General features: G+C 40.2%; 1 protein-coding gene across 1 annotated transcript in view; it reads left to right on the top strand.

The window, feature by feature from the left end:
- The first annotated feature begins 325 nt into the window (after positions 1-325).
- Positions 326-10,269, top strand: part of Tcea1 (transcription elongation factor A1) — a 36,274-nt gene continuing 26,330 nt past the window's right edge. Inside the window, exons 1-2 of the mRNA XM_028773395.1 lie at positions 326-600; positions 8,458-8,520. Coding sequence (XP_028629228.1) covers positions 538-600; positions 8,458-8,520 — 126 coding nt within the window. The 5' untranslated portion in view covers positions 326-537. The remainder of the gene's footprint in view (positions 601-8,457; positions 8,521-10,269) is intronic.

Here is a 10,269-nt window from a genome sequence, read left to right as displayed (position 1 = left end):
ATTCTCAAGGCCGTCTTCTTTTAAGCCAGTTTTCATCCGCAGGCGAGATGGTTTGAGTAGCTGAGGCCAACAGAGAGCCTCAGTGCTCATGCGCTTTAAGCCCTCAGCGATGTCGGCCCCGTGTCCCAAAAAGCGCGGTGCGGGAGGGGTTTCCTTGGAACCGGTTGCTTCGTACGACCTGGTGTCGACATCCCTCCGGCGTGAAAACCTGGGCTAGTTCAATTCAATTCCCCAGCAACGCGGGTGCCGATAGGGCCGGAAGCTCCAGACTGCTGGGAGCGGGAATAGGGTTAGAGGATAGCGCGCGCCAGAGCGAGCGACTTCTACTTTCCAGTCTCCCGCGATCGACTTGTAGCGCCTGCGCGGCGCGTGCGGCGCTCGACTGGCACGTCCTTGGGGGCGGAGCGTCTACCTCCCGCCGCGGGCCGGGTCTGTAAGGAAGGCCTAGGCCGTCGGCTTCGTGGTTTGTCGAGCGTCTGTGCAGCTTCTCTCGCTTCCTGTCCACTGTGGCCCGGCAAGAGGAGGCCTTCCGGTACCATGGAGGACGAGGTGGTTCGCATTGCCAAGAAGATGGACAAAATGGTGCAGAAAAAGAATGCGGTGAGCGGGCGGGCCCTGGGCAGGCCGCGGCCGGGACCGCGACACCGGCCCACGCGGAGTCAGTCAGGGCCGGGCCGCGCGCCCTCCAGGTTTACACGTCCGTGCTGGTGAGCCCAGGATTGAAGCCTTCAGCGGCTGAGAGATTGTACGGTGGCCACCGCCGGTTATCTCAGAACGGCTTCGCTGGGTGGCGCGGACAGTTTCAGACCGGCCGTAAAGCTGGGTGTTTCTCTCAGCTCTGCGTCAGACCCACTTCGTAATTACAAACAGAAAATAACGCTGTCCCTTAGCAAGTAGGCCTGGGTTCGATGTGCTGGACAGTCAGGGTTTAAAACCTCACTCGCCAGCCGACTGCTGGTAGGTGGATATGGTGCTGAGGTAGTGGCGGGACGGATGACATCCTCTGGTCATTCATTGGTCTGCGTTTACGAGTCCGCTTGTGTGTACCACTTACCATCCCTTTGCTTCACACCTGACCTGTCTTCAGCCAACTTCACCTGAATTTGTCCTTCTGTATTCAGCAGGGTTTGCATTATCAAAATACCAGAGATCGTTCCCATTTGTGAAGTAAAAGCTGTGTAGACATGCTTACGTTTCTCTGTGTTTAAAGTTACAAACCTCTGCAGAATTCTTTTGTAACTAAGCCACAGTTGCGAGTAGTACATGGTTTATCTGTTTTACAAGTTAAGAAATTGAGTCAAAGATAAAGTTCTTTTGCTTAAATACTGTGTACTTTTGGTTGAGCCAGAAGCTCGCTGATTTTCCACTCACTGCCAACTTAGGAATTAGTGTTAATATCAAATAATTTAAGACTTCAGACCCCCCCCCCAACCCCTGTTCCTCTTTCTTCAATAGGTGCGTTGCTCAACATTTAATTCCATGCCCTGTTAATCTATATGTGTGATTTTGGTCTTTTCAAATATTTCCTGTTTGTTTTCTGTTCCAGATATTAGCCTGTGTCGTTCATCTTTTTTACTGATTGAGCCATTTCATTCCTTGGTGCAGGAGATGAGTTCTAGTTATACGATATGTTGAACAGTTTTGGGATTAAATGGGAAACTTTTCTCTCTGCCTGGAGGTTCCCAGATTGCCACAGATGAAACTCTGGGTGTGGGGGGGGAGTCATTAACTTGGTAACTTATTTTCCCAAATAAATCAGGACAGACTTCAAGTCATTCTCAAATCTTATTTCTAGGAGTGCAAAACCTTAAGCAGTATGAAAATTTGCCTTGAAAAAGAAAGACAAAGCTGATTCTTTTCATTGTTTTTTCTTTAATTTTCCTGTCTTGAAATTCAAACGGGCTGATGAAATAAAAAGAAAGATCAAAATGACACTAAATTCTAAAATTTAAAAACCTGTCTCTGTGTGTGTGTGTGTACATACGTACACATGTGTACTCGACTAGGTAAGAGGACAATTTAAAATTTCTTTGTGTGGCCCTGGCTGCCCTGGGACTTGCTCTGTAGGTTAGAATAGCTTCAAATTCAGATCCTTCTGCCTCTGTTTAGCCATCAGCCTAGCACTGAATTCACTTATTAAGCTTGAAATCAAATGCCTTTACCTGCTGAGCCATTTCTTTGACACCCTTCCTCCCTCCCCACAACACACACACACACACACACACACACTCACTCACTCACACTCACTCACACACAGTCTTACTTTTTGACACTGCATGTCATAAAGTAGCCCTGCTTAACTAGGACCTTATTCTGTAGACTATGCTGGCCTTAAACTCCCAGAGATCTGCCTCCTAAGTGCTGAGATTAAAGTCTTGGGGCCACAGCCATGTCTACTCTAACCCCTATTTTTTGGGTTGTTTTGGGTTTGTTTTGCTATGTAGTCCAGGCTGACCTGGAACTCTTCTGATTCTCCTGACGTAAGTACTTTATAAATGGGATTATAGGCATGAACTGTGACAGGAACTATTTTCAAGTTATTTCAGACCATAAAAATGGAAACTGCTTGAAGCATGATAATTGTCACTATTTTTTTGGATAAAATTGCATTTTAATAAAATTATACAGTAGGTGTCAAATCCAGCTATCACTTTTTGAACTAGTACTCCAAGCCACGTTTTCTGTTAACTCTGTTAACAATCTTACCTCGTTTATAACTCAGATAATTTTGCAAGGTTAGTAGTCCTATCCTGACTAGTTAAGAGCTCTTCGATTTATTTTTATTTTTAAATATCTTGAGTAGATGGCTGAGACTCCAGGCACATGCCACCATGCTCAACTTGTTATATGTGTTTTAAAATCCAATCTGTATCAGAGCTTGTTAGAATTTCTTTTCTATTACAGAATAGTATTTCATTGTACTGATGCATATAACACATTTTGTTTCATCATCTTTTGATGTACATCTGTGCTGCTTCCACTTTGGGCTATAAAACTAATGTTAATAATCTTATATCTGTGTTGACATGTTTTCATTTCTGTTAGGTATATATCTAGGAGTAGAAGTACTGAGCCACGTAGTGCCTATGTTTAACTTTTATTTCTAATCCTGGGGCTGGACTCTACAGCAAACATACCTACACCCCAAACCTATTTAACCATTTGAGGAACTGTCCAAAAATAATGCAATTTTTTTTTTTTTTTTCTTCGAGACAGGGTTTCTCTGTGTAGCCCTGGCTGTCCTGGAACTCTGTAGACCAGGCTAGCCTCGAACTCTTGAACCCAGAAATCCGCCTGCCTCTGCCTCCCAAGTGCTGGGATTAAAGGCGTGCGCCACCACCGCCCGGCGCAATTTTTTTTTTTTCTTTACACAAAATGGCTCATACCATTTTACATTACCATCAGGAGTGTTTGACTGTTTCTATCTCACTTTATTGTTTTAATATTTGTTGATATTTGTCCTTTAAATTACAGTCTTGTGATGAAATGCTATGGGCATTTTTTTCTGTATTAATTGGAAATGTGTGTCTGTTTTGGAGGAACATCTATATGGGGCCTTTATCTCCCCCTCCCCCTCAGCTATATCCTGTGTAAGGTGTTTTCTGTGTTATAATGCTTCACTGTGTACCTGATTATTTTATCTACTCAGTAGCTATGTTATTCTTTTCATTGTGTGAGAAACTTGAAAAGGACAACTTTTTAAATTAGGGAACAAGAGTATGACTTTAAATCTAGGTCTAGGGTAAATATAACACATTTTTACCTGTAAGTCCTTGTACCTTGTTTTGTATGTGGAGAAGGATGTTTGTAGCCTATAGTTTTTATATAGATTAGGTTCCCTGCAATTTTGAATACTTTTTTTTTTATGAAAGCACTTCTGCTAACACTCCTAAAAAATATAATAAAATAATGTGGTAGTGGTAGTTTATTTTGCAGTCAGTACTGTGAACTAAAGGTGACTTTGGAAGTTATAGTTGATTCTTTCTTTCTCTTGCATCATTACCTATAGAAGATGCTGCAATGGACTTGATGCTAGGAGGTAGATAAATGGGAAGGGATGGAATGCAGCTTCTTGTTTGGTAGTGAGTTCAGAAAGCAGAATTGTCAGTGGTGGGCCAGAGGAATGGAAAACACAGTAGTGCTATGTCACAAACTGTATAGATTTTGTTTTAATTCCTGAGGCGGGGTATACAGCTTAGTAGTTGAGTACTAGGTTAGTGTGTGTGAGGCTCTGGGTTCAATTTTCAACATTAAAATAAAATTCTCTGAAGTCCAAAGGCATTGTTGGTTTGTTTACTGCTATGTGCTCACATAGAATGGAGCTTATTATATAACATTGAGAGTATTTGCTGACAGGCTAGAGAGACAGCTCAATTGTTAAAAGCACTTGCTGCTCTTGCAGAGATCTTGGGTTTGGGTCCCAGTGCCCACATTGGGGGCTTATAGATAACTATAACTCCAGTTCCAGGGAATCAATGTTCTCTTCTGGCCTCTGCAGGCAACACACACAGACACTACGCATAAATATGCACAAACACTTATACACATAAAGCATAAAATTTTGAAGTATTTAGCACAATACCTGGTACACAGTAGCTCTCAAAGCTAAGTTTTCGTCATAGTTTAGTGTGTAAAGAACCTTGAGTGAGATTTGCAACACATGGTAGTTGTCAAGAACAGTTATAGTTGCTGTATCCCATCAGTCATTTGCATTTTCTTCCCATCATGGGCCTCTCATCAGAGATCTGAGTAGAAACAAAGTCAAATTAAGGTAATCTTTTACTTCTACTTGGAAAATGACTTAAATTGTATATTGTATTGCAGATGTGGTTTTTTTTAAATCAGCTTTATATGTGACATATCTGTCACATATACCTGTGTACCTTAGGAGCGAAGCTGCTTTTAAGAACTACTTATAAGTTTGATTTGTTAACTTCTTGATCTTTTTTGTTGTTGTTGTTGTTTTAGAGACAGGGTTTCTCTGTATAGTCCTGGCTGTCCTGGAACTCACTCTGTAGACCAGGCTGGCCTGGAACTCAGAAATCCTCCTGCCTCTGCCTCCCAAGTGCTGGGATTAAAGGTGTGCACCACCACTGCCCGGCTTCTTATTGATCTTTAGAAGTGGATAAGAAGTCTATGGAGATATGGGTAGAAGAAAAATGCTCTAATTAATAGCGAATACAGATAGATGCACCATCTGCTAGAAGTCTTTGGACTCTTGAGAATTCCAGAAATTTTCAGATTACCAAGATATTATGATACCTCATCATATATTATGTGATATCCCTAAAAGGGATTTGGGCAGCTCCTAGTAATCAGACATTAACATTTCAGTAGTAATACTTAACATTAAGTGAGGTAAGTAGACCCATTAGCTGTACATCTGTTAATATTAGCCTTTGCTGCCAAATGAATTTAAGACTCTTAACTTTTTTGTTTTTCAAGTTTTTGATCTGGAGGAAAGTTAGACATATGCATGTAAGGATTAGACCTCATTCATACTAAAAAACAAGTTCCATAGAAATTCTTTAATATGTATCCATTTATTTTAGCTATATACGTGTGATCCTGAGTGTGTGTATCTGCACTGCATGCGTGAAGGTGCCTGTGAAAACCAGAGTATTAGGTGTTCTAGAACTGGGGTTGCAGGTGATTATGTGCCACGTATGTACTGGGAACCAAATCAGGATCCTCTCTACAAGAGCAGCAAGTAGTCTTAATTGTTGAGTGATCTCTCCCATCCCTAGAATGTTTTTATTCATATTGAACCTTAGACCAATGTTCTTTAACAGTATTTCACTGTAAATGAGACATATACGAAATTTTAACATAAAAGGGGAATTTATAAGCCACAAATTGTTAATACCCTTTATAATAACCTGCTTCATAGTTCTTGTATTTTAAGTTTATAGTTAAATTAAAATGTTCTATATTGATATTTCCAGAAGAGATGTTAATACCATTTTATTCTGGAAGATCAAGTCAGTTAGTTTCAAACAGTCATGCCTGGAAATCTTTTATTGGTTTTATTTTTTAAAAATAACAGTACAAGGGACTGGAGAGATGCCCCAGCAATTGGCTGCTTTTCTTTAGGTTTGATTCCCATTATCCATGTGATGACTAACAACTGGCTGTAATTATAGTCCCAGGTTATTCAACATACTCTTTTGGCCTCCAAAGGCACTGGGTATGCATGTGGTGGTCAGGCACATGTAGCCAGAGCACTCATAGACATTTTTAAAAATACATTAAAAAAATTTTTAAGACATACAGTATAAAAGTCCTTGTTTTTTTTTTTGTTTTCTATAGCATGTACTGTGAAGAGGTTTTTATCGTTCCTAAGTATGCTATATTTTTATTGAATTGTACGGTGCCTTGTTTTTATATTTTAAGAGTTTGGATGGCAGCATGAATTACATATATAGTTAGCTAGATGGCTATTTGTAGTGTACTGTGTACTCACAACAGAATGTCAAAACTTATGGAGAGAAGGCTGGTGAGATGCCTAGTTGGCTTGCTTGGCAAGCCTAACAGCATAAGTTCCATCCCTGAAACCCAAAGTGGGAGCAGAGATCCAAATTTTTTTTTTTTTTGGGGGGGGTTGTTTTTTTCGAGACAGGGTTTCTCTGTGTAGCCCTGGCTGTCCTGGAACTCACTCTGTAGACCAGGCTGGCCTCAAACTCAGAAATCCACCTGCCTCTGCCTCTCAAGTGCTGGGATTAAAGGCGTGTGCCACCACCGCCCGGCCATAATTTTCATCTTATGTATATGAGGTAATATATGATAAAAAAATTTTACATATAAGAGAATTCTTCAGATTCGTTGTTTGTCTATTTAACAGTATCTCACTACATAGTAGGCTATGAATTAGCTGGCCTAGAATTCTCTAAGTACACCAAGCTGACCTCTAACTCTTAGAAATGCATCTGTCTTAGCATCCTGAGTTCTGGAATTAAAAGTGTATACTATCATGCGTGGTTAAAAGAATTTTTGTCAATAGGCAGAAGAAAAACGAATTACAAGAAAATGTACCATAACTTAAAAGTTATTTTTGAGCAGAGGGCCAGGGAGTAAAGAATGACAAATAACCTCTTCCTCACCCCCAATCCCCATATAAAAAAGCCTGGAAGTGGATATAGTAGCTGTCTTGTAACCCCAGTGCAGAAGATGCAGACAGGGAATTCCTGGATCAAGAGGCCTTGCCTGAGTATGACTGAGGAACTTCGGGAATATACCTGATGTCAGCCTAAGACCTCTCAGGGCTCTCTGACACACAAGAAAATCCACACATATAGAAAACCAAATTGAAACATTAACCACTTCTCCCCTCCCCCCACTTTTTTTCCCTCTTAAAATGTAGAGCATTAATGAAATGATTAAGTGACCGTTTTAGGTGAAATGAAATTAAGTGAAGTGTGGTGTCTCACACCTTTAATTTCCTCACTTGTAGGGTAAGTAGAGGCAAGTGGATCTCTGAGTTTTAGGCCATCCTAATCTACATAAGGAATTTCAAGCTAGCCAGAGCTACCTAGACTGTCTTTTTTTAAAAAAAGAATTATTTATTTATATTATGTATAAGCATACACTGTCACTCTTTAGACACTAGAAGAGGGCATCAGATCCCGTTACAGATGGTTGTGAGCCACCATGTGGTGTTGGGAATTGAACTCAAGACCTTTAGAAGAGCAGTCAGTGCTCTTAACTGCTGAGACATCTCTTCAGCTCCCCTAGACAGTCTATAAAAAAAAAAAAGCAGTGGGGTAGGATGAGGGGTGGTAGTTGATCAAAAGCTATAGGTGGTAATGTTGCCCCATTCCTCTTTAATTCCAGGCTTTGTAATTTTTTTTCCCATGGGTTTTATCCTTTCTTCAGCATCATGTAGGAGGTTTAGACTCCAGGTGGTAATTGACAGTAGGTAGTCTTAAAAGCATAACATAGATGTAAATTCTGAATTTTCTTTCAGAAATTGCTCCTTACTATTCTTCAAGAACCAGATAGTAGTATTGTTATTTTGAGCAGTTAAATGCTGAGACCTCATACAAATTCTCAACAAAACAATGCCTTTTTCTTGTTGTCCTGTGGACAGATAAGTACTAGAGGGATTGTAGCATCTGTCGAGCCTCCCATTTTCTCAGTCTGGCTTTTATATCATGTAGATATATCCTGTGGAAGGCATAGGTATGTTTTTTATTATAGTAAGAAATTTTACATTTCTTCTCAATGTATACTGTTGGGAATACAATTCAGATTGTTTCACAAGTACTAGCCATAACTCAGAAATGGGATGTTAGGTACCTCTGACATTTCACACTCTGTTGTAAGATGATGTTTGTATATGTATGTATCCATGTGTCTTTGTACTTAAGTGTGTAGGTAAGCCACTGCAAGTTGTTTATTGACTAAGCTAGTCCTTGCTTTACTGCTGTGGGTATTCAATAAACCTGTTTTATTTTGTAGGCTGGTGCATTGGATTTGCTGAAAGAGCTTAAGAATATTCCCATGACCCTGGAATTGCTACAGGTATATGCTTCTGTGTTTCACACAGTATTTGAATTGGTAATTTCCATAAAATGATTATCTTCACTACATGTTCCTCAAAAAGTACTTTCCAAGGTTGCGTGTTGTTTTTAACAAAATCTCAAACATTTGATTTTGCCAATAAAGACTAGGAGGCCATATGCTGGGTAAAACCCTGCTACCTCAGAGAGACAAAGCACCCAACTGACCTTCCTCTACAGCTGACTTCCCAAAAGGAAATTCCCCTTCTCCATGTCATCTCAAAAACCCTTTAAACTGAATGTCCCTCCCTTCTACATCCTGATCCTCTATATCTCCTCCTGACTTCTTTCTCTGTTTATTTTCCCTATGTTTACTCCTTGTCAACTGGTCGCATGTTCTCCCTTTTGACCTATGATTGACTTTAATTAATCCTGTTTATAATAAACAGAAAGCTCTTGGATTAAAGGGGTGTGCTAGATTTGAGCCACACGCCAACTATAAACAGATTTCTCTAGTAAATAACATAATCTCGGGGTTCATAGTTTGTGATAAATATCCTGCAACAGTTGTGGGGTCATGAGATCTCACTGAAAGAGGTATACCCAGATTCTTGGCCCTGGTTTGGACTTTCATTTCAAATGTAGCTTAATGTTAGGAATCACCACTTTTCTCCCTTTTTCAGCATCAGCCATACATGCAAACTACTAAATATTAGTAGGATGAGTACCTTATACTAAATATTAGTAGAGTAGAAGGAAGTTTATGGTTTTTTTTTTTTTTTTAAGTTTTAGTATTTTATGTGTATGGCTGTTTTGACTACATGTATGTCTGCACTGTGTGCCAGAAGAGAGCATCAGATCCCTTGTAACTCAAGTTAACAAATTCATATGGATGCTAGGAATTGAACCTGGATCCTCCTCAAAACCAACAAACAATCTTTATCACTGACTATCCAGCCACTGAAGTTGACTTCTTAACACAATCACTTAATCTGAGAGCTCCAGAAAGCCTACACACAGGTGGTCTCCAAAGATATTCAGGTTCTCCCTCAATGTCCAGGACAGAAAAGAATATTCTACCAAAGTAGCATGAAGAAGCAGTGTAGCATATTGGAGTAGTGTAGGACAAGGAAAGCTAGAGGCAAGATGACATGCACCTTCATATACTCTCAAGAGCAGCACTGCCTGGAAGCATTACGAGAATATATAACCAGATCTGCTGTTTGAAAGAAATGGGAGACTTGAAAAGGAGGAAACCTTGCTGACTAGTGAAGTTAAGTATGCTCTGATATGAGAATAAACAAAGGTATTGACAGTAAAAGTGGAAAGAAGAGAATTTGAGGTAGTAGCATTATGGGGATAAAGGAGTGGGAGTAGAAAGCAATCCAGGATGGTCTTACTTTCACAGCAGTCCTACTGCTTTAGCCTATTTGGTTAGGGATTCAAGGGATGTGCCAACATACCAGGCAAAACAGGTTACTTTTTTAGTTTTATTTAGAATTTGAGACAGAATCTCACCATGTATTTGAAGTAGGACTTGTCCTTATGATACTTTTAGCCTCTCCTCATAAGTGCTAGAAGTACAGGCATGTGCCATCATATCCAGCATGCCCCCATTTATTTTTAAATCAAGGATCAAAGCAGGTTCTAAAGGCTTTGCGCAGGCTAAGCAAGTGATTCACCACCAAGCTCCATCTTTAGCCTGAGGAGAATTTGATGATAGACAGTTTATAAGAGTTGCTAGCTGATTGAAAGTAGGGAGGGTAGAAGG

This window comes from Grammomys surdaster, unplaced genomic scaffold (assembly GCF_004785775.1).
Source record: "Grammomys surdaster isolate TR1022 unplaced genomic scaffold, NIH_TR_1.0 226, whole genome shotgun sequence".
In the NCBI taxonomy this organism is placed as follows: Eukaryota; Metazoa; Chordata; class Mammalia; order Rodentia; family Muridae; genus Grammomys; species Grammomys surdaster.
The sequence above is the reverse complement of the archived record's forward strand: the minus strand, read 5'-3'. Positions and strand labels throughout refer to the sequence as shown.